Source organism: Rhinolophus sinicus, chromosome 15 (assembly GCF_057876585.1).
Source record: "Rhinolophus sinicus isolate RSI-liver-muscle chromosome 15, RSI-T2T, whole genome shotgun sequence".
In the NCBI taxonomy this organism is placed as follows: domain Eukaryota; kingdom Metazoa; phylum Chordata; class Mammalia; order Chiroptera; family Rhinolophidae; genus Rhinolophus; species Rhinolophus sinicus.
Window position 1 is genome coordinate 47,558,381 of NC_142515.1, and position 25,977 is coordinate 47,584,357.

The 25,977-nt window shown below is 47.6% G+C and overlaps 1 protein-coding gene across 2 annotated transcripts in view; it reads left to right on the forward strand.

Annotated features, from left to right (window-relative positions):
- Positions 1-25,977, forward strand: part of TSPAN15 (tetraspanin 15) — an 84,124-nt gene that overhangs the window by 8,441 nt on the left and 49,706 nt on the right. The window contains exon 1 of one of the 2 annotated variants that reach the window (XM_019731722.3): positions 23,195-23,423. The exons of the other annotated variant lie outside the window; for it this stretch is intronic. Within the exon in view, the coding sequence (XP_019587281.2) occupies positions 23,328-23,423 (96 nt within the window). The 5' untranslated portion in view covers positions 23,195-23,327. Of the gene's footprint in view, positions 1-23,194; positions 23,424-25,977 lie in introns of those variants that run through there. 2 annotated transcript variants of the gene reach the window in all.

Below are 25,977 nucleotides of genomic sequence, written 5' to 3' on the forward strand. Positions count from 1 at the left end.
TGACAGCTGAACACTGTCTGCCGAGAGCACCCCCAGCATCTTGTAGGGGGACTGCGTCACTGGACAGCACCCACCGTGGCTGAACAGCAGCCTCCGCGTGAGATGGGGCGTGAGCGCGGAGTGCTCCTCGTGATTTGTGCTTTCATGGCCCCGAGGCTGGAGGCCTGAAGACTAGAGTTGGGAGAGGAATTGTTTTTTCAGGGCATTTGGAGGGGGAGAAGGTGAGAGCAGCTGCAGGGATGAGGGAAGTGGATGGAGAGATAAGGAGGGCTCCAGGAAGCGTTGTGGGCTGGGTGCCCCTTCAACAGTGTGTGAGAGATGCTTTTAGAAGTTGCCTTCATGTGACTCTGGCCTGGAGAGGGTGCTGCGGGGCTTGGGCCACTTGGTCGTGGCTTCAGCGGGTCACACATAGCATGGTGGGACATTAGTGCTGGAAAGTGCTGCTGGCCATCCAGTCCCCACCCAGTTCGCCTGGACTGGGCCCGATGAGGATGAGGGCAACACAGTGAGCTTTTTATTCAACTACATGAATCTGGTGGGAAGGGTCCGTCTTCATTTGGAGACTATGCCCTTTCTGCTTTTGGGGTTAAAATGTCCTTTCTTTCATGAAATTGTGGTGATGGCAGATGGTAGTTAGCTCATTTTCCTTTCTAAAATTGCTTACTCGATGGAATAAAAAGTTGGTGACCCATATGGTTCCCTCAGTTAGGTTTTTGATATTTTATTGGTCCATGAAATTCAAGGATTCAGGAGCCCCCATCTGTTCCTCCTTTGGAGAAGAGGAGGGAGAGCCCCAGAGGGGGGAAACCTTGCCACAGGTCCCGTTGCCCATGAGCTGGTGGCACATCCCCTGATCGCGTCCCCTGTCCTGCCACAGCCTTCACTGGTTTGTCTGCCTCCTCTCTCGTGAGGCCCATCAAAGCCGCCTCCCTGTAACATGGATGGGGAGCGCCTCAGGGCCTGGATTGTGTCTTGTTTCTGTCCAGGGTCTAGGAAAGCAGCCAGCACATCATAGAGGCCCCATAAATGTCGGTTGAATGAAAAAGATGAATAGTTAAATTGTGACTCAGGTGAGGAATGGGGAATCTTATAAATATAATATATGGTATGTATCCATCTACATCTAACACACATGGACATGAAAGTCTTAAACCAATGGGGCTAGCGCTAATGATGGGATTTTAGGCAACTTTGAGTGGACCGGGCAGTGTCATGCCTGGCACACTGGCACATCGTAGATGCTCAATAAATGTCAGTGAGTGAATGAATAACAAATGATGAATAAAGTTTAAAATATCACTGTCACGGGTGAAGGGAGGAGCAGTCTTATTTTCACAGGATCTAAAGCTTAAACTGAAAGAATATGTCTGCATAGGTTGGGCAGGGCTATTGGAGGCCATCGGGGTCTCTGTAACATTCCAGAATTTATTCCTCATGCTCTGCCCCCCAGGCTGGCCCCCTTTCGGATATGAGCTCTGTGTGCTGCCTGCCCCTGGCCTGAGCATCAGTGGCCCAGAATCTGGGACTTCAGCTGGGGGAGAAAGAGCTGACCTGTGCCAAGAGCCGGGGCTGCAGCTGACACTTTTTTAAACACTGTGAGTGTGCTGGGGCAGTGCCTTGCCCTGAAAGCACGCAGTTTATCCAATTGGAGAAGAGAGGCATTGACTGTTTATATCTGCTGTGGTCCTGGAGTACACAGAGCTCAGAAGCTCTTCACACAAAATAAGTTCATTTCTCAACATCGAGCTGCAGCAAAATCTGCCCATCTATGGCAGGCGGAGGAGGAAGCAGGCAAGGCTTGTCCTAGGAGGGGCCACCCCAACACGCGCTTGCTGGTTGGATAACTGGGGGTCATCCCAGAGGCAGCCTAGCCTGGGTGTTGCAGACAGAGAGGACTAGGAGTCTGCCCAGGGTGTTGGCAGATGTGGCAGCAAGCGCTGTGGTGTGGATGAGATGAGGAAAGCGGATGACAGGGTCAGCCGAGCCCTGGGCCCCGCAGTGCATCTTTCGAGTGGGCAGGTGCTCTAATGATGGGCCCAGAGTTAGGAGAAAAGGTCACATCTCTCTCTTCATGAAGTTCCTGGCCAAGTCGGGGAGCCAAGTCCCAGCATAGCAGAGAGAATTCACCATACGCATCTGTCAAATAGGTGATACCATGAACTTTAAGCTTCAGAGGAGGGAGAGAGAGGCTTTTAGGGGTGTGGTGAGGGAGGGGGGGCTGCCACTGGAGTGGCTCCTGGAAGTAATGGAAGTGGGGACATGGGAATAAGCCTGATCCTGACAGAAAGATCAGACGCCCCTGGCTGGTGCCTGGGTTCCTGCAGGAAGGGAACAGGAGATGCAGCAAATATAACTCTCAGTTCACAAACCCAGAGGTGCAAGGAAGGTCTCGTTTCATTATTCTCTAAACATCAACTTCGTCTTGACTCCAAGTCCCCATCTTGTTGAGCGGGCAGGGAAATCCAATCTTACTGCTCCTGGGGTCCCACCGCCCACCCCCTGGCAGGCATCTGAGGCAGGGCCCTCATTGGTCATTAATCCACCCAAGTCACTGTGGCAGTGCCTCTTCTTCCTGCTTTTGCAGGGTCCTGGAGTCAGGGGACTGTTGTTTCTGAGACGTGCCTGGGACCTGGGCATTGTGAGCCTAGCTGGGGGTTGGGTCCCAGAGCTCCATCTTTCCTCTCGTATCACGGTCACTGCTCCCAGGGCCCTGCTACCGATATGCACTTACTTCTCCTGGCCCCACAGCCCTCTCTCCTCCCCACCCTCTCCAGGAAGTCCTGCTCCTATAAAACCTCAACCTCCCCCTCCAAACCCCACCGTCCTTCATGGTCTTTCACAGTACCTTTGATAAGGCCCAGAACGCAAGCAACCAAAGACACCACTCTGTTTTCCTCAGGGGCACAGAGACATTGATCGGCAGATCTTCCTCGGAAGTGAAAAAAAAAAATTGGCGTCCCATCCTTCAAGTGTGGCAAAGCAAGGCAGGAAAGACTAAATCTAAGTTTCCATTTAAAATGATCGGAATATCCATCTCCTGCTCCAGAGATAAGGCTGGAAAGGGAGAGTGGAGGGTGATGGGAGAGCCTGGAATGTCCCCTCCAATGCCAGTTCCTTGAGGACACACTGAAATGTGCTCTTTGGGCCACATGGCTTTCTTGAACGTGGACCTTGACCCTGGGGTGGTCCACCTGAAATCATTTGCAAAGTGTGTTTCCCCCACTCACTTCATAGTAGGGGAGCACAGCCTCACCTGTTGCAGGTTTGGTTCTACTGGAAATTACAAGGAACTGGCCCTCACGATATGAACTCAGTTTACTCAAGTTTAGTTCCATTAAAATGACATCATGAAGCTGGGAGATTCTGAAGACCCCCTGACCGATGGAAAATGGGGATGAATAAAGGTGTTATATGCCTTCAAATCATGTTGGAATCCTACCTAGTCCTCATCATACCTTGTTATAAAAAATGTTTCACTCAGCCAAAAATGTGCCTGGATCCATAATCCCTTTTGTCTATTTCCACCGAGTTCAGGTCACGATTATTGTTAGATTTCCTGTAACAGCTTCCATACAAGCCCCTGTATAATATGGGTCTCCTCTGCCCCAACCTCCGCCTCTGCCACAGTGACCTTTTCAAAGCACAAATCTGACCATGCACTTCCTGCTTCAAACCCTTTAATGACTCCCCACTGCTCTCAGGGTTAAGAGGGAAGTAGCCTACTCCTTTACCAGGTGTGACTGCTATCTGACTCTCAGGACCACTTTACCCTTTTTCCTTTTAGCAATAGAACCTCCAGTGTTTAGCTGTCACCTGGCTGCCCCACTAACGACTGTATTTCCAAGCCTGCCTTCCAAGCTAGATGTGGTCACACGATTAAGATCTGGCCAAAGGGATGTGGGCAGGAATATATCTATAATATACAGAGGGTGCCAAAAAATGTATATGCATTTTAAGAAAGGAAAAAACTGTATTAAAGTTACACTTTGAGCATCTCTTGTAATTGCAGAAGTCAAACGTGATTTGTATTCAGCTTTTGTTATTGGTATATATTGTGTATTACAATTTTAATACAGTTTTCCTTTCTTAAAATGTGTATATATATTTTGGCACCCTCTGTATATAATATCTATATCTATCTATCATATCTATCTATCTATCTATCTATCTATCTATCTATCTATCTTCAAAGTCTGTCTTTAAAGAGGAAGCTGATTGCACCTCACTTCTACTCCCTTCTTCCTACTGGCTGGGAAGGGAGAGTTCCCATCCTGAATCCAGAGAGGGAAGCTACGTGTTATGGATGGCAGAGCCCAGGGCTGTTCCATGAAAAGGAAAAACAACAACAAAAAGCCAAACTGCTCTCTTGTCTTTTGAGGTCTCTCTAGTAATGCTAAATGATATACTAGCCCTCAAGAATTCCTCGATGCTTACCCAGGTTAATTATCTTGGTTCCATACTCCAGTAGCATTCATGCACTTTCCTTCTTGTTAACACCCAGATCTGTTCAAAGTGTGTTTTCCCTACCAAGCTAAGAAATCCACAAGGCCAGGAATTATGTATGTCTTGGTTATGGCCATATTCTCCCTTCCCTCCACCATGATTGACACATAGTATATGCTCAGTGATATTTGCTGATTAATAAATGAATGATTGGGTAAGTGAATGAACACACTGAAACAACTTGGGGTATAATATTAGGAATACTTTTTGCTGTAAGTCACAGTGACTTAAATAGGTGCTTATTTTTCTCACGTGACCAGAAGTCTGGAAGTAGGTGATTCCATGCTAAACAGCTCAACGATACTGAAATTTCTGTGAGAATTTTTATTTTTTCATGGCCTTCCCCCTCATGGCTCTAACAGCTCCAAATATCATATACTTACATGATAACATTCCCATCCCAGGAAGGGAGCAGGAAGGAAAAGAACTCTCCTTCCAGGCCTGTCTCTTTCGTCAGGGAGGAAAGTCTTTCCCAGGACCCCCCAGCAGATGTCCCTTACATCTTATTGGCCAGATGATGACACAAGATCACCGTTAGCTGCATGGGAAGTTGAGAGAGGAAATGTCTTCCTTCTTCAAAACTGAGCTGCGTTTTGTTACTGTGGCACTCACTGAGGCTGGTGGGAACAGCCAGTTCTAAGAGTCCTTACCCCTCCTTGCACACATGGTCCCATTTGGGAAGCCAGTGACCATAGGACATCATGATGTGGTCACCAACCAACGATCATGGAGTGTGCTCGATGCTGGCTGGAAAATGTCACTTTCCTGAAATTCTCTCTTTGACTCTGGCCCTCCCAGGAGACTGAGCTCTGCCAGTGAGCTCACCTGTTTCAGTACAACCCAGGGACTGTCATTTCTGTGGTCACAACAGTAGTTACTATTTACTGAGCGCCGGCCGTGTGCCTGCTGATTGAACAAGTTACATAACCTCTTTGTGCCTCATTTTCCTTGTCTGTAAAGTGGGGTGAGTTGTATTACCTCACAGGATTGTTGTGAGGATGAAATTAGTTATACATGCAAACTGTTTAGAACAGTATCTGGCACAGAGCACTAATTGTTTGCTGTTGTTAATTTATTATCGCCCCGTTTCTCAGATGGGAATATAAGCTCAGAAAGGTTAAATAACTTGTCCAAGGTCACACAGTTGGGGAAGCCAACAGTCGAAGCTTAGTCTGACTCCACACCCCCACACCCTTTCCCTCTTACCACAGGGCTTCTCTGTGATGACAAGTTTCCCCTGAATGACCCAAAGGTGAGGTGTCTTGCCACAGCCACTATTTATTAATCCTTCTAGGGCCAGATAGAATGCCACCTCTGCCCAGAAGCCTCCCAGGGCACTCGGCAGGCCCTTCTGGAAACATGAGAGCTGCCCCTTGTCTCTTTTCTGGAGGGCAGAGAATGTCAGTCTTGCCCGCTCTTGCGGCCATTATCACAGACACAGTCTTAGCCCTCCAGAGATACCTCGTCTTGATACTGATGCCCAGGTGAGGCACTCACTACAAGTCAGCCAGCCAGGACTCATAGAGCTGTGCCTGGAGTTTGGGCCTCCAGACTCCCCATCCAGCGCCCTTTCCTCTGCTCAGGCTTCCTCCGTGATGTAAGCACTTTTCAGAGACAGCAGCTCATCCAAAGGAGACCCTTACAGTTGGGCTGAGAATGGGGTTCAACTGGGAGATCCTGGCCCGAGCATTAGTAGGAGACCATGTCTTACTCATCTCTCATCTCCCACCTCCATCTCCTGTTCTTACCTGGGCCCCTCCCCATCGGCCTCTGGTGTCACACTGCCCTCTGAGTGCATGTAATGCACACATAATAACAGTAGAGGGCGATCTCACTGCTTTAATCCTGTGACCACAAGAGCTTAAGTAGCCTCTCAATTAGATGATGCTGATGACACAGCCAGGGCTACTACTTATTGAGCCAACCTTCCTTGTAATCAGCATGCATCGTCTCTAATCAACAGGTCTTGCCATGCACACTCCTTTCTCCTGCTGTGCTCAGCATCTCAGAAAATAGACCACATCCACCCAGTTTCCCAAGCTTGAAACCTGGGTATCCATCAGCATTTTCCTCACTCCCTCCCCAGTGTCACCTACGTCTATCCATTCTACATTCTAAATATTAACTTCTATTTCTCTCCATTCCCACTGTTTGTCCTCCTCCAATCCTCAATTCAATTTATGGAGCCACAGGCTCTTGCCTGCAGCGGTGGAGGCTGGTGTTTCCTGCACTTGGCTACCCATCCTCATCCCCTGGGGAGCTTTGAAAACTCCTGATGCCACGTCACACCCCAGACCAATTAGTCAGAATGTGTAGGGGTGGGAACCAGGCCTTTTTAAAGATCCCAGGTGGTTCCAGCTTGCTGCCAAGTTTAGGAACTACTCTCCCCTTGTTCTGGGACCCGCGTCCACACCCTTTCACCTGGGCAACTTCCACTTCACCTGGCAGGCCTCTGACCTTGCTGCCTGCTTCCTGGAACAGGCAGAGCCAAGCAACGGCTCCTCCCCCTCTCCACACTTACCCCCTCTATAGTTCTTGCTTTTTTAAACGTCTGCCTTCCCCCCTTACGCCACCCCTTTCCCACTGAGAGAAAAGACTGTGCTCTATGTTGTGTGGAAACATGAATGGAACTTACCTTTTACAACAAGATGAGAGGTAAATTTTATTCTTCTTACGGTTTTGAATTTTGCCCCGGGTTTTTATTTTTGCAATTTGTCTGTTTACAGTGATCAAAGCCTAAGAAATACATTTTCTCTTCAAATGTGACTGTAGATGTAAGACATCTGTTCTAAAAGATGTCATTTTATTTTACCTGTTTGTGCTTGAAATTCCCGAGCTGGGGCTAACATCTGCCCAAGGACCTTGAGACTATGGAAAATACCCCAAATGCTTATGGTTTATGGAAAAATGAAACTCAGACCATTTTAACTAGGAAGTGACACCAGGGAGTAGGTGGGCCGAGTTAATCTGCAAGTGTCTGTGGCTGGGGTCCTGCCTGTGCCAGGGAAGGGGGTGGGAGTGGAGACTGGTCTGTGTCAGGAGGCTGGAGCCCAGCCTTGTCCCTCCTTTACTGGTCGTACAAGTCAATGCCCCATTTTACAAAGGAAGAAACACAGACCTAAAGGGTAAATGCATCACCCAAAATCCTATTACAAATAAGCAGTAGAGGCAAAATTCAAACTCAGCCCTAACTGACTATACATATTCTTTTCACTTTATCAGGATGGGTCAAAGTGCCCAGATCCACTTTCCTTTTACTCTTAAAAAATTTTTAAACTTAATTTCATCAAAGTAATACATTTATATAGTTTAAGAAGCCAACTAATACCATAAAACTTAAAACAATAAAAAGTGGTCCCCTGTAATACTTCCCTCACCAAATTCCTGTCTCCCAGAGGCAACTGATTTCAATGCTTTTAGCTGTTTGTCTGGAATTTATGTTCATATGTCTTAACATGATAACATTACTATTTCTTGATTTGTAAGTTCAAGTTATTATCCTCTCACTTTTTTTGAATGAGGTGATATATTTGGCTGATTTTTTTCCTAATTTCTTCAATTGAAGGGAGTCATACATTTTCAGTCTCCCATTTTAAATAAAAAACAAATTTAAAACTATAAAGTTTTCTTTGAGTACAGCTTCACTATAACTCATAGGTTTAGATGTATTCTTTACTTCATTACTTTCTAGAAAATCTGTTATTTTAATTGCAGTTCTCTCATTGATCTTGCAGTTATCTTAGAAGAGTGTTTCATAATTTTCAAAGAGTTAAAGGAATTTTTGGGGGTGGTCAGTTTTTTTCTTGTTGATTTCTGGTTTATTCAGCTGTGATCAGCATATGTTGCTTATGAAATCTCTGCTTTTTATTAGTTTCCACTGGGGCCAAGTATCTGACTAATTTTGCCAAACTTTCCAGGGACATATGAAAAGAATGTATATTCTGTATTTATGATACCAAAAATTCTAAGCATATCTATTAAATTGAAGTTATTGATTATATTACTAAATTATTATATGTCATATTATTAGCTCACTTGATCTACCAAGTTTTGAAAAAGTATTTTGAAACGTCCAACTATATCATTTTACTAAATTTGTAGGTTTAAGAATTTTTATTTTATGTACTCTGCTGCTATGGTGTTTGGTGCATAAAGGTTTGTCACTTTTCCACAGATGTTAAAGTTCCATAATATACTACTTCATGCTGTTTCATGCTTGGGGGCCTGTATGTCACATTGCTTTCAATGCTCTGACTCTTGATTTCTTTTTGTTTGTTTTTGCCTGGTATCTCCTAACCCATTTCTTTATTTTCAGTTTTTCCTTTTCTTTTTTTTTTTTTGGTATGTTTCACATTAACAATATATACAGTAGCTAGATGTTTTTAAAATGCAAGTGACAAACTGTTTTTTGGATGGGAGGGTGAACCCACTCACCTCTGACATTGTAACTGAAATACTTTTATTCCTTCCATCACATTTTATACTTACACTTTGTTTTGTGTAGTATAGTTCTTTTCTCTTTCTTTTTTTTCTTTCTTTTTGCTTCTTGGTCAAATTCTAGCATACTTGTTATGGTATGTCTAATAGCCATAATTAAACCTTTAGTTCTGTATCAATACATAAAGATTAAATATCTACATCCCCTCTAATAAGACGTTTTACTTATCCTCTCTTTTATAGGATAAGTAAAACTTCTAGCAAGCTTTGTCTTCTCCATTCTCTTCTTCTAGCTACCCAAGCTCTTGGGTTTTGCTGAGATCATTTAACTTTTTGAGTCCTGAGCTATTTTTAAGTGTGGATCTTCTATTCCAAAAGTTCTCACTTAAAAATTTATTTAAAAAAAATCACCCAGTCATGTTACCATCGTCTGTTTACATTTAACTATATCTGTCGCTCACCACTATGTTCTTTCTCCCTCATCTTAAGATTTCTGTTTTGATTTAAATTGCCATTTGGTTAGAGTACTTGCTGGAATATTCTACTCAAGTATGATAGGTTCCTGGATAAGTACATGTATTCTCTTTGAGAACTTGCAAGTCCAAAAATATTTTTCTTTTGTCTTTCAAGTGAATGATATCTTGGCTTGATACAGATTCTTAGATTATAGTTATTTTCTCGCAATAATCTATTGATGTTATTACCCTGTCTTCCATATGCAAGAGCTAAAAGTGAAAAATCTAATCTTTGTCTAAAATTCTTTTAAGTAACCTGCTCTTTCTGCTGGAAGACCATAGCTTTTTCTCTTTGAAATTCAGGATTTTACCAATTTCCACCATGTGTAGAAAAGAGCATGAGTTTTAAATATGGTACTCGGTGAGTCCTTCCAATTTGAAAACACAAGTTTTTCTTCACAGGGAACTTTTTGTCCATCATTTCTTTAATCATTCTTTTTCATATTACTTAGAAATGTCTTCAGGTGTAAGAAGCAGAAAATTTGAGTCAAGAATGACTTAAATTAATAGGGGCTTGGTTTTCTCACTTAACAACATGGCCATGGGTAGGCAAGTTGTTGGCTTTGGTTCAGTTGTTCAACAACGCCGGGGGCTGTGTTGGCAGCTCTTGGATTGTCTTGGCCTCTCCCTTGTGGTCGCAGGACGCTGCTACAGCTCCAGGCACCGTAGTTGCATCCAGGGCAGGAAGAATGGAGAGAAAAGCACTGTATCAATTGCATATGTATACTCTATATCAGAAAAAAGTAATCTTTCTGGATGCTTATGTCATGGGGCAGAACCATGTCATATAGCAAGGGAAGCTGGTAATACGTATATTTTATGTGTCTAGTCTCCATAGTGGAGTCAGAGAAGGAAGAAGGAGGTTGGGAATGGGGGTGAGATAGTCAGCCAGCGGACTTGGCCACATTTCCCCATTTTGGATCTGACTCCCACATCTCTTACCTTTTGCTTTTGCTTTGCATCTCTTTGTGTTTTGTTCTGTATTGTGAGCTATGTCTCTCACTTTATTTTCCAGACTACTGATTGAATCCTCAGCATTGATCTCTATTGCACGGTTATTATTTGGAAGTCGTACTCTTTAGTCTGCAGGAATCTTTTTTTGCATGTGCTCCAACTACATCTTCTTTGGGGTTCCCATAACCATTTTTTCTTTATTTGACATCCTCGCCTGTCTTTCCTGCTAGTTACTTTGTGTGTTCAACTAGGACTTCCTCCCTTGTGATGCAGAGTCCTTTGAATCAGGTCTGATTATTCTTGTGCACGGTTTTTTCCCTTTGGTCCTCAGGCTGTCTGTATTTCTAGAGCAAGGCCATACCCCTAAATGGCAGAAGACACAGCAACCTCTGCTCTCCTGAGCCTTTGGCAAGGAAAGGATCTGGCAAATAGTCACTCCTTCACCTCTCTCTATCCTAGGTGTCCCCAGATGCTCACTGGCCAGCTGTATCCATCAGTCTACCAGTGCAGGTCCACAATTGTCAGCTGGGTGGGGCAGGCTCCTCAAAGACCACCCACAGCCTGTAGGCAGAAGCAGCCCATCCTTGAGAAGAGTTAGGGTTCCACGGGTAGGGTCACTTCTGGGAACCAGCAATTCCCTTCTACCTGATCTCAAAAGGAGGATGTGTCTTCTCTCCCATCACTGGTCCTTCAGCTGTAGCTCATGAGAGAGGAGCCCCAAAGCTGCCTTTTCCCTTGGAGTTGGAGAGGCTCTCTGCAGCCTCAGGTACTCCCTCCAAGCTCCCTGGTTATGTTACCCAGAAGGTGAGTCAACTGGCAGGGGAGGGAGTAAGGAATGTGCAATGCTCAATCAAGGAAATTTCAGGATTCACTTGAGCCAAATTTATAAAGCTTTTGCTTTTGCTTAAAACCTGGGTATTATATAAACAAGTGTCAGAAATCCAGGTGTGACTTACCTGTTGGGTAAAACAGGTCTAGTAGAGCTTCTCTGAGGTATTTTATCAGTAGTTTGAATTAGATTAGTGATTTCAGACAATGGGTTATGACTAGTGTTAAATCAAAAGGGATAGTATAGAAAATGTAAGAATGCACCATGTGGTAAGGGTGAGTTTATTTCATGGAACTTTTGCTCAGTTGTGTGTTTTGTATGTACATTGGGCTATAGTGTAGAACACATTTCTGGGTAATATTAAAAAGTGTATGAGCGGGGCAGCCAGTTAGCTCAGTAGGTTAGAACACGGTGCTCTTAACAACAAGGTTGCGGGTTCTATCCCCACATGGACCACTGTGAGCTGTGCCCTCCACAACTAGATTGAAACAACTACTTGACTTGGAGCTGATGGGTCCTGGAAAAACACACTTAAAATAAATAAAAAGTTTTAAAAAAAGTGTATGAGCAATGCTGAATTAGAGGATGTACTGGGGGTAACTGCTTTGGCTTCAGAAGAGAGTAAAATTAGAGACTTAGATTCTTTACTAAAAGAATACCTACTGGGGCTGGCCCGGTGGCTCAGGCGGTTGGAACTCCATGCTCCTAACTCCGAAGGCGGCCGGTTCGATTCCCACATGGGCCAGTGGGCTCTCAACCACAAGGTTGCCAGTTCAACTCCTCGAGTCCCACAAGGGATGGTGGGCAGCGCCCCCTGCAACTAAGATTGAACACAGCACCTTGAGCTGAGCTGCTGCTGAGCTCCCGGATGGCTCAGTTGGTTGGAGCGTGTCTTCTCAACCACAGGGTTGCCGGTTTGACTCCCGCAAGGGATGGTGGGCTGCGCCCCCTGCAACTAGAAAACGGCAACTGGACCTGGAGCTGAGCTGCGCCCTCCACAACTAAGACTGAAAGGACAACAACTTGAAGCTGAATGGCACCCTCCACAACTAAGATTGAAAGGACAACAACTTGACTTGGAAAAAAGGCCTGGAAGTACACACTGTTCCCCAATAAAGTCCTGTTCCCGTTCCCCAATAAAATCTTAAAAAAAAAAAAAAGAAAGAATACCTTCTATGATGTCCTCCATCCCCAGTTGACTTTAATTATCAGATAGCCCTAGATTAACTACTTAATAGTAGCCTAAACTCACAGTGCTCTTTCCCCAGCCCCCTACTTGACCCTCAGAAGTTCAGACTAGCCTGATTTCTCTGCAGTCATTGTAAAATTAATACTCACGGCTATTTCCTGGGATGCTAAGAAAGCATTGCTCTAGTGTTTGGAGGGAAGCTTAATGAGGCAGAGTGGGAAGTGGAAACTAGCCTCAGGTTCCAGTACCTACATGGATCCTGAAGGGCTGTATGACTCTGGGCACGCACTCTGAGCCTAAGTTTCCTCATAAGTAAACCAGAAGAAGCCTTCCTGTGTTGTTTCCCACACAAAGCTGTTCTGATGACTCATGGGAGAGAAAAAAACACACTTCACTCAACACGTTTGTAACAAAATGGAAGTATTTTGTATTTTGCTAATGGAAGGCCTGTTGTTGGCTTTGCAAGACAGAAAGTAGGTGCTGCTGCAGAGCTGAATTGCTCAGTAAACAGGAAAGAGGAAGTTGAAATGCCTGAGGGAGAATATAGGAAGTAGGAGAAAGGAGTCCGAAAGTCGAGAGAAAAGAACTGACCCACCTTCTGACCCCACAAGTTTTTCTTCACGTGCCCCAGGGGACTGGACTTCTGGTGGGAGCCTGAGGAAGGCCAGAACTCTGCAGTCTGAAACAGGCTGCGTCAGTCCACATGGCCAAGGGGACAGCTGACTTGTGGCGTCCATGTTTCATGGGCAGATACATGTACCCGGCACCCCACCAGGCATGTACCCGGCACCCCACCAGGCACCGAGATATCATGTGGTAAGGTGGTCTGTGCCTCATGGTGCCCACAAGCCAGTGGGGACCATATCCAAGTAAATCTAGGACTGGTGAGTGCTCCAATATGTGGGTGAATGTGGTTTGTAAACTGTGAAGTCCACCTTTAAGGGCTGCTGGGTTGTCCCTTAGCAGTTAGCACATGGCAGGACTCTGTGGCTGGTAAACTTCCCTGGCATAAACCATGGGTGTTTTCTGAGTGTTAAAAACCTTCCATCCCTTCCTCAATAGCGATAGGATCAAGTCCAGCGCCGACTTGTGTTCCTCAGCCCCCATTCTTGGCACCCTCAGACTGCCCTGAGGCTCCCCTCCCCCAGCGGCACCCACCCTGCTGGAAGCAGCTGCCCTACCCTCCGGAGTGACAGGTGGAGCTACTGCTAGCAGGTGATACCTGGGCACCCGGCCACTCCCAGGGAGTCACACACAGGTCCGGCCCAACACCCCATCAGTCAGTATTCCCAGGCTGCTTTCCCAGGATGCCCGGCTGAACCCCAATAAAGCCAACCCCTGCTGGCGGCTGGTCCATGACCCTTCTTCTGTCAAAGCTCTGTGGAAACAGCCTGGCATCTCCCCGGCTAGAAGGGCCTCTTCCCTATGGGAGAAGAGGTGGGGATGGCATTTTCTCAGCCTGTCAGCTTTTGGCGTTGCCCACTTAAGCTGTAACTTACTGGAAAATGTGCAAAGGGTAAAAACAGGACATGTATAGAATGGCAAATGGATAATCAGCCTATAAAAATATACTTGATCTCACTAATCATCAGAAAAATGCAAATTAAAATAAGAGAACGTTTTTCTTTAAAAAAACCAAACACCTTTTTGTTGTGCAATATAGTACCCATGTCGACGAAGGCACGAAATGTAAATATACAACTGTAGGAAGAGGTCCGTTCATGAGGGTGGACATAATGATGTCCAAGGGTCCTCCCAGTCCTGGTACTCCTTAAGTCACACTGTCAGTCCTGGCTCACTGCTAATGCTCTGGGTAGCCGGGGGCAAAGACCCTAACCTCTCTCTCTTCTTGTTCATAACTGGGCATACAAACCCCTCCCAACCTGCCCCACAGCACGGATAGGTGGCTGCAAAAAGTTTTGAAGGAGAAAGTCAGCTGGAGGACAAATGTCTTAGGAGGGTGGATGCCAGGCGCAGGGCCAGAGCTGGGCTGTGAGCAGAGGGAAGTGGTCCTGGTAGTTTCCAGGCTGTTGCCCTACTCCCTGCATCCCCCGCTGGGCTGGACAGAGGTGTGTCCGCTCTTGGCAGATTTAACTCACAGTGTTTTAGTACCTGCTTTGTTCTAGATACAGTGCTTGATAATTTCATTTGGTTCCCTTGAAGGGTCCCGTTTCACAGGTGGCACTGGTGTCCTGGGAGGGTAAGTAGTGTTCCCAGTGTCCTCATTCGGAGTTGGCTTGCATGTGGTAGGGCTGGCATGTGACCCTCCCTCCCGTATCATGACAAAATCAAGTGTTTTTCACAACCCAGTGCTGCCTCAGGGAGCTCACCTCGCCCTCAACATGTCCCCTTGGCCCCACTTGTATCGCAAGGGAACCTGTTGGCATGTTTCTTCCTCTCCCCCTTGACAGTCTTCAGAGAGTTGAAGACACCGGTTCTATCCCCTGAGTCCTCCCTTCCCACTCCTCTCACTTCTCCTCGGACAGCACAGGCCTGAGGCCCTCTCACTGCTGGCTGCTCCCCTCTAAATATCAGTGAGATGGTAAAAAGGCTGGAGAGAAGTAGGGTGACCAAGGTGTCCTGGTTTTGTACGGGACTTTTCTGGTTTCAGCACCAAATGTCCTGCATCCCAGGAAACCTCCAACTTATAGTTTCTAGGGACTGTCCCAGTTTTAAAACTGAACGTACCATATGACACCAACCACCCTCACCTGTGGGCAAACCAGGATGGTGGATCATCCTAGAAAGAATGGACAAGAGAAAGGAAACACTTCTTGCAGTGGCATCTGTTTTTTCCCCCTAAGAGATGCGGAGGTGAGAGATTGGGAAGGGAGAAGCCCACGCACCGTCAGTGTCCTAGGGGAGGATAATGGTGAGGATTCTCTCCCAGTTAGTGTGAGGCAAGGGCCTGGCTGGAGCCAAGGCTCACCTTTGCGGTCAGTGTTTCTGGGAATGCTGCAGGTGATGTGCTGAATGGGCCAAGCCGCATACCATCTTCAGGAGCTTGTAGCCACAGGAGCCTGTCACTTGCTGAGGAATGAAAGGGTCCCAAAGGCTGTGAAGACACACCTCAGTCTCAGGCTGGGAAACCAAGTTGTCAGGAAAGGACTGCACATCTGCTGGTTTCCCATTTCAGGAGAACCGCCTCCTACCTTCTTCTCAAACAGAGCCCCTGTTTCATAGAGGTGAGACCTCACACCCTACACATAGATTTTGGGGAAAATCTATGATCATGTTGAACTTACCATTGGGTGTCCTGCTCCATTCATCCCAACCATGTCATGAAATAGGCCTTCTGGTTCACATAGCCCCTCCTCACTTGGATCCCAGTACCCCAATACCGAATGACCCCCCTGGGCTGCCCCTAACTCATGCGTCCATTCATCACCCAGAGGCAGTGTGCATTCATAGCCTGCCCCTCCCCCAAAGGCTCATGAGCACAGTAGATAGAACCCTAGTGGGCTCTGCCAGCTCCTCACCTCACTCCCAGCCCTGAGACCCCAGGCTGGACTGACCATTCCCTGTAGGACGCACCCCCTTGCCAGGTCTGGGACCTTCCAGCCTGGTCCTCTGGGCTCTGGTGGGGGCCAGTCTCCCCAGGACTCCACAGATGCCCCCTTCTGAAGAACAACAACAGTTCCTTCATAGGTTTTACGCTCCTATGACACCATTCCTCTGTTCCCCCACCCATCACTGGGGATGAAGGCCCAGAAAGCCTTATTGAAGTCTCAGAACTAGAAGAACATGATATAGGCCCCGCCCCCATCCCCAAATAGACAGAACCTCAGTATATAAAGATTAGTCTCCACGATACTTAATGCCTTTCCACGTCACTTTCAATGGCTGCACAGGGTACCATGGCATGGCTGTGCCATCATTTAGTAATAGTTTCCTATGACTGGTCAGTTAGGTTATTAACATATCTCTTCCCCAACTCCCTACCCCGTACATACCCACAGCGCCTCCTAAGGACGTCTGCTCCATCAGCTGGTCAGGAGCAACCTTGCAGCAGGGGACAGTAGGAAGGAAGGCCTAGGATGACCTCGGTGGGAGGAAATATTTGCCCAGCTGGTCCAGGATCATGTCTCAAGAAGGAGGGGGTGGGGAGGGCAGAGCACTGTGGGCCTCTAGGACAGGTGATTTGGTCCCGTTTGTCTGGAAGGAGTCAGGAAGTCCCCTGAGGCTTTGAAGGCCCCGGAAACAGTCCGGGTGGGTGGTGGTGTAAGGAGGAGTGTCCAGCTGACAAGGGTAGGAGAGAGACCATGGGATGCAAGGAGAGGGGTCTGGGGCAGTTCGCCTTTCTGGAGGCAGTGATGGGGGGTGGGGAGAGGGGCCAGAAGGCGCGAGCCTTTTAATGGAGGCTCTTCAGGGGATTTGCAAAATGAAAAACCGCTGCAGTGACCCAGGCTGCTCTGAGCAATGAGCATTTGGCTTTCTTTGGGGGCTGTTGTTCAGAATCCTTTTGGACCCCAAAGTCACCAGTGTGTATCCCTCACCCCCTGCAGGGGGCCCTAAGACGTGTGATCACAGACAGAGCTGGTTATCTGACAATCATAGCAGAGAAAATTCTGTAATGTTGCAAAGTCAAGCACAAAGCAGAAATAATCTCTGTTGTTTTTTATTTTCCTTTTAAGTACACAGCACATAACTTTGAGGAGGTCACTTTTAACTCCACAAGAATTAGGAACCAGTCCCATGGGTTTCCCAAAGAACATTCTGACGGATACTAGTTCTTTGATTTGTTAATAGCTAGTGTCTGGGGAGAATAGAGTTGTGTGGTCAAATATAGCTGAGAAGGGCTGAGTATCCTTCCCCCTACCCCCCAGAGATACACAGTCTCCATTCTCACATTAAAGGCTATGAAGAAGTCCTGTAGCTTTTCCAGGCTTGATGGATCCTGTTCTACAAAACACTTAAAATCTGATGGAACTATTATCTTTCCGTAACCTACAACAACTCCATGTAAAATTTCAACTCTAACCAGTATTGAAATCAATATCTGAGCTGCACGTATTGTTCCTAGTTGCTTTTTAAATCACATAGTGAAGTCATTTCATTCTGGGTGTGGCTGGAGTCCCAAGTGCATGAGAGTAGAAGGCACATTGTTTGCTGGGTCCCAGAGCACTTGAACTTCCTGATGGAGAAAAGTCAGGTACCATTCGGAACTCCAATTTCCTCATTTGCAAAGTGGGATTCACCACATCAAATTGCACGGGTTGTGAGGAATTAAGAGGTAATGATGTGAAAGTCCACAGCTCAGTGCCTGATGCTGTATGAATAACTGGCAGAGAATAAATGGAGATCATTGAGACTTAAAACGAGAAGGGACCAAGGAGAAGTGGTCTAAAATCTGAGCCAGGAGATGGCACCGGAAAGGAGTCACGGAAAACCTGAAGGACAACTTAAGTCTCTTCTTAAGGATAAATACAGAGGGTGCCAAAAACATGTATACACATTTTAAGAAAGGAAAACTGTATTGAAAATTGTAATATTCAATATATACCGATAACAAAAGATGAATACAAGTCATGTTTGACTTCTGCAATTACAAGAGGTGCTCAAAGTGGTTACCATCAGCGTCCAGACACTTCTGATTACGGCGAACTACTGCTGGAGCAACGCTGACCAAAGTGTCCACCTGTGTACATTTTTTTGGCACCCTGGTGTATAGACTCTAAAGTGCAGCACTTTGGGAGAAGAACTGGAGGAAGGTGAGAAAAGAAGGGGATAGATATTTGAGTTCATTCCGCCCCCTAAGAATGCACCACCCCAGAATTTAGTGCCTTAAAACAACGATCCTGTATTAGTTCATGATTCTTTAGGTTGGCACGTTTGGGCTGGGCTCAGCTAGTCGTGCCTGGACTCATTCATGTAGATACAGTCAGCTGTGGGGGTGACGCGTTGGATGTTCGAAGATGGTTTCACTCATGTCTGGTAGTCAGTGGCTGTCAGCCAGGAACCTTAGTTCTACATGGTGTGTCTGTCCAGCAGACTAGCTCAGATTTGTTCTCATGGCTGCAGCGTTCTAAGAGGGCACAAAGCAGGAGCTGCTAGGCCGCTTGATTCCTGGACTTAGGACTCAAACAACCTCACTTCTGTCACATTCTGTTGGTGAAAGCAAGTCAGAGGGCCAGCCTAGATTCAAGAGGTGCGGAAATACATTCTACCTCTTGGGGTGGAATTTTAAACCAATCAATCTGAAATTCCCGAGCCAGACTAGTGAGATAATTTAGTTAATTGATTAAGACCCCTTGCCTTCCCTTCAGGGAAGTTGTCCTTGCCAGAAGTAATCCGCTCTTTTACCTTCTCAGTCCCACCCTCTTTTTGTGCAACTTCATTTTCTACAACTCCTTAAAGCTCCCTTCTAGTCGGTAGATTGGATGCTGCCCCATTCATGAATTGCTTAATAAAGCCAATTCGATCTTCAAATTTACTTGGTTGAATTTTGTTCTTTAACAATGGAGAAGCTGCAAAGAATTCCTGGCCATTTAAAATTCTCCCACATAGAGGCTAACTCTTGCATATTTGGCCTGAGAGGCTGTTTGGTGGGTTGGGAAGAATTCCACACATGCACTCCCTGCTGTGTGAATGGTTTTCTATACCTGCCTGGGAGTGTATACTTCCTGTGTTATCTGTGCCTTCCTCCTCCATTTCTTCCCCGTCCTTTCTCGCCTCCATCCATTCCAATTGGCTTTGTCTCCGTTGCATCATTGAAAGAACTCTTATCAAAGTTACCAATGACCCACATCTTGCAAAGCTGATAGTTCTCTGTTCTGCTCCCACTTGACTTCTCAGGACATAGTTGAAACCTTGGAGTATTAAGGGGAGTTCCCAGGGCACTAAATCCTGTTGCACGTGTCTTTTAACTTCTTGAAGCCCTTTCTTTTCCTTGCATTCCCGACACCTCACTGACCTCATTTTCCTTCCACCTCACTAGCTGTACCTTCTCTGTTTTCTTTGCCAGTCCCTCTTCCTCTCAATGTTGGAGGGCCCCAGGGTCTGTCTTTGTCTCTCTTCTCTTCCTACATTTTCTCCCTATATGATCTCACATAGGCTCATGGTTTAAATTGATCTGATGCCTCTCAAACGTATATCATTCAACCTAAACCTCCCCTCTGAGTTCCCTGGTCGACTCCACTTGGAATTTGAAAAGATCTCTCCAAAACTCAAATGGCCAAACAAAGTAACTGATTTTAGACCCAGCCTCCTCTCACCCCCCCTCTTCCTGACCTTCCTCACCTTTGTAAATGACGGCAACATCTACCCAGTTGCTCAAGGTGAAAACATGTGGGGTCATCCTTGATTTCTCTTTTCCTCACATTCCACACCCAATTTATCAGTAAGCCCTGTTGGCTCTATCTCCAAAATACATCCCCAGTGCAACCTCTTGTCACCATTCACAGTGCTGTGTCCCTAGTCCAAGCCATAGCCTCCTTGCTCTGGGACTGCCGCAATGGCTTCCTAACCACTGTCCATCTTCCATGCAGCAGTACTCTGAAGCGTAAGTTAGATTCTGTATCTGCTTAAAAACTACCAGTGATCTTTACTGACACTGGAAGTACATAAATCTACACTGTTTGCCAAAGCTACGAGGCTTCTTCCATTTATGTCACTGACCTCACCCCCTTCTACTCTCCCCCAATCCCTTGCATGAGTCCCACGGACCTCTCCAAGCGTTTTCCTCTCTAATGGCCTTTGCACTTCCTGTTTCTTCCACTTGGAAGCCCTTCTCCCAGATCTTTAGCACGTGTCAGTACCCGAAAGTACCCTTGTCATGTATTTGTGTTCATACATGTTGCATGTTCCCACATTCCTCCACTCCTGAACAGAAGAGAATACGAGCTCGTGTCTATCTTGTTTACAGCTGTGTGCAGTCTGGGGCAGGGCCTGACTCACAGGAGAAGCTCAGTGTACGTACATTTGCTGACTTGACTATGAGGACTAGAGCTAAGATTGTTAGAGCTGGAAGAGAAATAGTCCAACCTTATGGTTTCACAGATGGGGAAACAGAAGCACAGACAGAGTCACTTGTCCAGTGGCACAAACGCAAATTTATGCAAGTCCAGTTGGTCATACACAATCCTGAGGTTTTTTCCCGTAAACAGTAGTAGCCACTAAAAGTGAGAGTTATTTCCCCCTACAAGCTCCATGCCAGGTTATCATGACAACAAATCTCAGAACAAATTCTGTCACGCATACAAATATCTCATAAACATTTAATAGCAAGTAGCCCCAAAACCAGTTCATACCATCTGTTCTGTAGGCAGTGAAGGCCCAGCTCTCTGTCCTTGTAGATGTTCTACCAGCTTGCCTGAAGGGTCCACACAGGGAAGATATGACATTCTAGAGGCAGGATTCATGTAGACTGGTGGACATATCAGGCAACCAGAATAGCTCGGGACAGGGCCCCCTCAAGGATCCAGCCTGAGACATCATCCCTAAGTGGGATAAACCGTTTTAGCCAATGTACATACCTTGAATACTACTAATTTCACCACAGGAAAGCTCATTTCTAATACCTGTTATGTTAATTAATAAGCCATGAATTTTACTGATGCATTCACTATGGCATTCTGTATGCCAATCAGTAAAACTTCCAGGGTAGATTGAGACTTGGAGCGCTGCAGAGGCTGCTGAGTTGATTGTGTGTGATTGTATAGTTTCTGCTTAACTTCCAGGTTCTTCGACTTCGAATTGGTAACTTGAAATCTGATATAGTGGACTATTACACTATGGAAATTGGTAACAGGGTCCCCCTCCATTTATCGACATACCCCCAGGGATCCCTGCAGTGTGGCCATTCTGATAAAATGCCAGATGACCACCTCACGCTCATGACTACCTCTAGACCAGTGATGCTCCGTCTTGGCTACACGGTAGAAAGTACCTGGGACCTTTAAGACAATGCTGATTGCTAGGTCCCTGTAGGTGGAGATTCTGACTTGACTGGGTTGGGGCTTGGCTGTCAGGACACATTTAAAGCTCACCAGGTGGTTCTAATCTGCAGCGAGGGTCGCACTCACACTTGGATGTCACACTGTCTATGCCATATATTCTAAGTCTCACAAAAAGGTAACAGCAAAACCAGGCTTAGCACCAGACCTGCTGCCCCCCAGCCCAGAGCTCCTGGCAAAAGGATGGAAGAGTTGAAAAGTTCTGAGTGTTTGCAAATGTGGCTGAGGGTCAGCCCTCAGCACTTGGGGGTCAGTGTGGGGGTGGGGAGGGACAATGAAGGAGCCCAGGAGCCCAGGGAAGGCTGTGCCAACCCCAAAGAGCTCCAGGCTCCCTCTTCAGGGTTATCTCAGCCTCATCCCCCAGAGCATCTTACAGGGTGTGTGTGTGTGTGTGTGTGTGTGTGTGTGTGTGTATGTGTGTTTGGGTGCAAGCTAGAAGGCTAACCCCCAGGGACAGGGAGACAGACTAACCCTTCAGAGGGCAAGGTGCTGGACTAGCCCTCTGAGGGGGTGAAGACCAGCACCTCAGAAAGTGGGTGTACGACTAGATCTGCAGAGCTGGGTGAGAGAAGCTAGTCCCCCCAAAAAGGGGTAAGGAGTTAGTTTCCTCCTCCTCGAAGGGCAGGAGAGACAACTTTTACCACTGTGATAGGATGTCTTCTACGACCTTAGTTACTTATATAAAGGTAACCTGCAGCAGTCCCTGGCTCCATGTCCCTACCCAACGTGACAGCCTTTGCAGGACCTGCTCCTTTTGTACCAGGAAACAGACTTCCTTGTAACTCCTCTGGCTAGGACATTGCTCCCTCCCCAGTCCCAACCTTACTCGTTTCCTTCTAGGGCAGAGCCCTGGGGGCTGGGCCGGCAGTGTGCCTGTCCCTCTCCAGGCGTCTGTGTGTACAGGAGGCTTGTCCTGCGTCCACAACAGGGGACTTGGACAAGGGTGCCATCCCTGCAGTCACCACCAGGGACCCCACCCAGCACTGCCTTGAGCTCATGACCTCTGGGCCACACATTTAATTACTGAAAGCCGCAAACAGATTGGTTCCCAAAACCCAGCTGAGCTAGGCCTGGGAGGCAAGGAAACCGCATGAGTCAAGCTGGGGCCATGTAGCTATGGGAGACGACTCACAGCCATGTCTGGCACCAAGCAGAGGAAAGCCTGGTGGGAAGAGGCCAGGTCAGGTCAGACCTGGGCTCAGTGTGTGCAAGGAAGGGGGCTGCCAACCTGGCCTGACGATGGGCAGGGAGAAGGGCTTCCCAGACGAGGATGCTGCTGGGGCCGCGCTGGGATCTCGCCTGGCCGCTGAGAAGGGGATTTCCAGAGACTGACTGGGGAAAGGGGATTTGTTACAAATGGAAACTCGGTCCATGGGGCCCCTTCACCCCACCCTGGTCTGCTGCACCTTCTCAAATGTGGCACTCCGCCTCTTTCAGGCTGAGCAACTCCACTTCCTTATTTCATTCACGTCTTGCACACTTTAAACACCTTAGCTGTTAGTTTCTGCCCTTTTCCTATAGTTTTACTTCTTGACAACAGTGGAAAGTATGCATTTCTATGTACCCCGGATTAGCACGCTCGCTCTCTCCCTAAAGCTCCTCTCTACACACTCTATCAGGCCCCGTTAGTACAGGCATTTCCAGAGTTGCACGCGACGTCCTAGGCGAATCCCTTGCCCCCTCTCCTCGCTTATCCTCCTTTGGGTCCTGGGTCATAGCCCCGCCCTCATCCCGCCCCCTCCCAGAGGCTGGGCCGCTGCCTGGCGCCCATTGGCCACTGGGGCTGGCTGGTCCGGGCCTTGGCTGTGATTGCGGCTCACCGGTGTCAGTCCCCGAGCGAGCGCTGGTGGCGGGGCGGGCAGCCCGGCAGGCAGCCGCAGGTGGGGCTACTCGCAGTCAGGGACCTAGCCCGGGAGCCCGGGAGCCCTGCACCGGGTGTGCACAGGATGCCCCGCGGGGACTCGGAGCAGGTGCGCTACTGCGCGCGCTTTTCCTACCTCTGGCTCAAGTTCTCGCTCGTCATTTACTCCACAGTGTTCTGGGTAAGTGACCAGTAGGGCCCAGGGATGGGGGCAGGGGACACTCCCTCGACCACCCCCACGTCGATCACGGGGTTGGGTCCAGACTTGGCTGCTCCTGGGAGGGCGTGCGGAGTGGGGGGCACGCCTGGCTCCTCGTCCCATTGTCCCTGGGAGCCGGGAAATTCTGGCGGCCGAGCTCAGCTTGAATTTCAGCCGCGGGGTCGGGATTGTTAGCACTGGTTCGCTACCACCGAGGACCACCTCGCTCACCTGCGTGCACTAGCGGTCCGATCCTCCGCCGCCGCAGCGCATCGGCTGGTTCTGTAGACGGTGGTTCCCGCATCCGCCGTGCCCACTCCGCCTGTCAAGTATCACTGAGTTTGCTTCCCTGTCAACCTGTGGAGCAGACGTGATCAGGCTTTGGGGCCCTGGACTCCCAGTCCCCTCCCCACTATTTACTTGCTGATGCCCCTGAGCAAGATGCCCCCCCCCCCCCGCTGCTCTCGGTTTTCTCTTGGTGGGAAGGAGGATGTACCAGGAGGATGCACGTGCCTTGTTGGGGAGTGGGTGGGAGGATTCTGCCAGACGACATCTAGAGAGGTCTCCGGCTGCTCCTAGGTGCTCAGGAACTATTTCCGCGCCCACGAGGCTTTACCGCCTCTTCTGTCTTGTCACCGGACAGGATGGTAGTAGTTAGACGGGAACCAGCCTTCGAATCCTGCCGCTGCCACTTTCTAGCTGAGTGATCTCGGGGAAGTTACTTCCGTTCTCTCAGGCATCATTTTCCCGTATGCAAATAGAGACAGGAATTATAGTCAGCTTTCAGGATGGTTGTGGAGAGTAAATGAAATAGGCCAAGTACAGTGCTTAGCACAGGGACCAGTGAAGAAGAGCTCACGTGTGAGCCGTGTTTATTACTATGGGCAGGGAAGTTGGGCCTTCTTTATACACTCTCCCAAGAGACTGAATTTCCTTTTTTTTTTTAAATATTTTTTCAGTTACAGTTGACATTCAATATTATTTTATATTAGTTTCAGGTGCACAGCATAGTGGTTAGACATTTGGATAATTTATGCAGTGATTCCCCCGATTAGTGTAGTACCCACCTGACACTATACATAGTTGTTACAACATTATTGACAATGTTCTCTGTGCTATACTTCACAGCCCCGTGAGAGACTGGATTTCTTTATGGAGATTTCGGACTAGGCTAGCCCCCACCTAGAAATGAAGACATCATTCTACAGTCTAACTCCAGCCCTGGCACTGTGGAATAGCCCCCTGCCCCCCGTGTGCCACAGGGCAGACTTGCCCAGGGATAGGAGAAGGAGCAATTGACATCCATCCCCCAAAACACATACCCTCCAGCTCTCCTCCTTGGGTCTGTTCTGCTTGCAGGAACTGCTAGATCTGCCAACAGGCCTGACTTTCCTGTGACCCTTCTGTAGATGTGATCTTGACTAGTGGTCAAGCGATCCAGATTCCAGTTTTGTTCTGTTACTTACCGGGAGGTCTTAGGCAAGTCACTTCCCTGTTTGGGGTCTCAGAACTGTTAAATGACTTGCCCTTCTAGGAAACTAGGTGAGCCCCATTCCCGATCTGGTTCTCTGACTCTAGGTAAGGTGGAAGAGAGATGAGCAGTATGTTTGGGGGCCAGAGGATGGAGCATGGACCCATTGGTGGAAGCTTGAGGGAGACAGAATGTTGTATGTGGGATTGGGTGGGGGTGACTTGGGCTCTCATTCCACATTGGGTTCTCTCCCACTGTTGCATCAGAATCCACTAGAAAGTTTTCAAAACACTACAGATGCCTGGGCATAGGTATTTATTTAAACTCATTGAAGCTCTCCAGGTAATTCTAGTGTGTAGTCAGGGTTGAAAACTGCTGGATCAGATGGCCTCATAGGTTCCTCGATTCTGATTCTGGGATTTTTTTGCCTGCCCCTTGCTTGTCTTGTCTCAGGAGCTCTTCTGTCTGTCAGGCAGAGTTGAAACAGGCAAGGCGAAGTTTGATGGGTGGGGAGGTAGGAAAATAAGGGAAGACCAGGAGTCAGAAGGTGGGGGTTATGTTTCTGGCTTCACCCCTTCTCTCCATATGTAATCACTTCTCTCCATATGTATCCTCTTTACCTCCTTGCACCTCCATTTCCCAATCTGTAAAATGGATAACCAATATTGTTTTCCATTCCTCATTGGACTCTTTTTAGGATTAGTGATGTGGGGAGATAGTGACCTGTGGGCAAGCCAAGCGCCTATAAAAGAAAGTGATACCGTTAAAACTACACTTGAATAGTCAAGACTTTGTTCTGTCATTGTCCCCTGTTTCCCAGAGAGAAAACCACTTTATGGCCCTTGGTTTGCTTCTTCTTTTGGGGACAGAGTGGGACTCAGAACTTGGAATCCTTTCTCTCCAGCCAACTGAGATTGCCTTACCAAATCCTTGACTTTTTATCGCTGGAAGTTTTTCTGCTTAAAAATGTTCCCACCCATGCCAAGAACTCAGCCACCTGGCAGCTCTGCCAGGGCACTTCCAGGTGCCAGAGTTTCACTGCAGGGTGGAGGCCCAGCGTAAGTA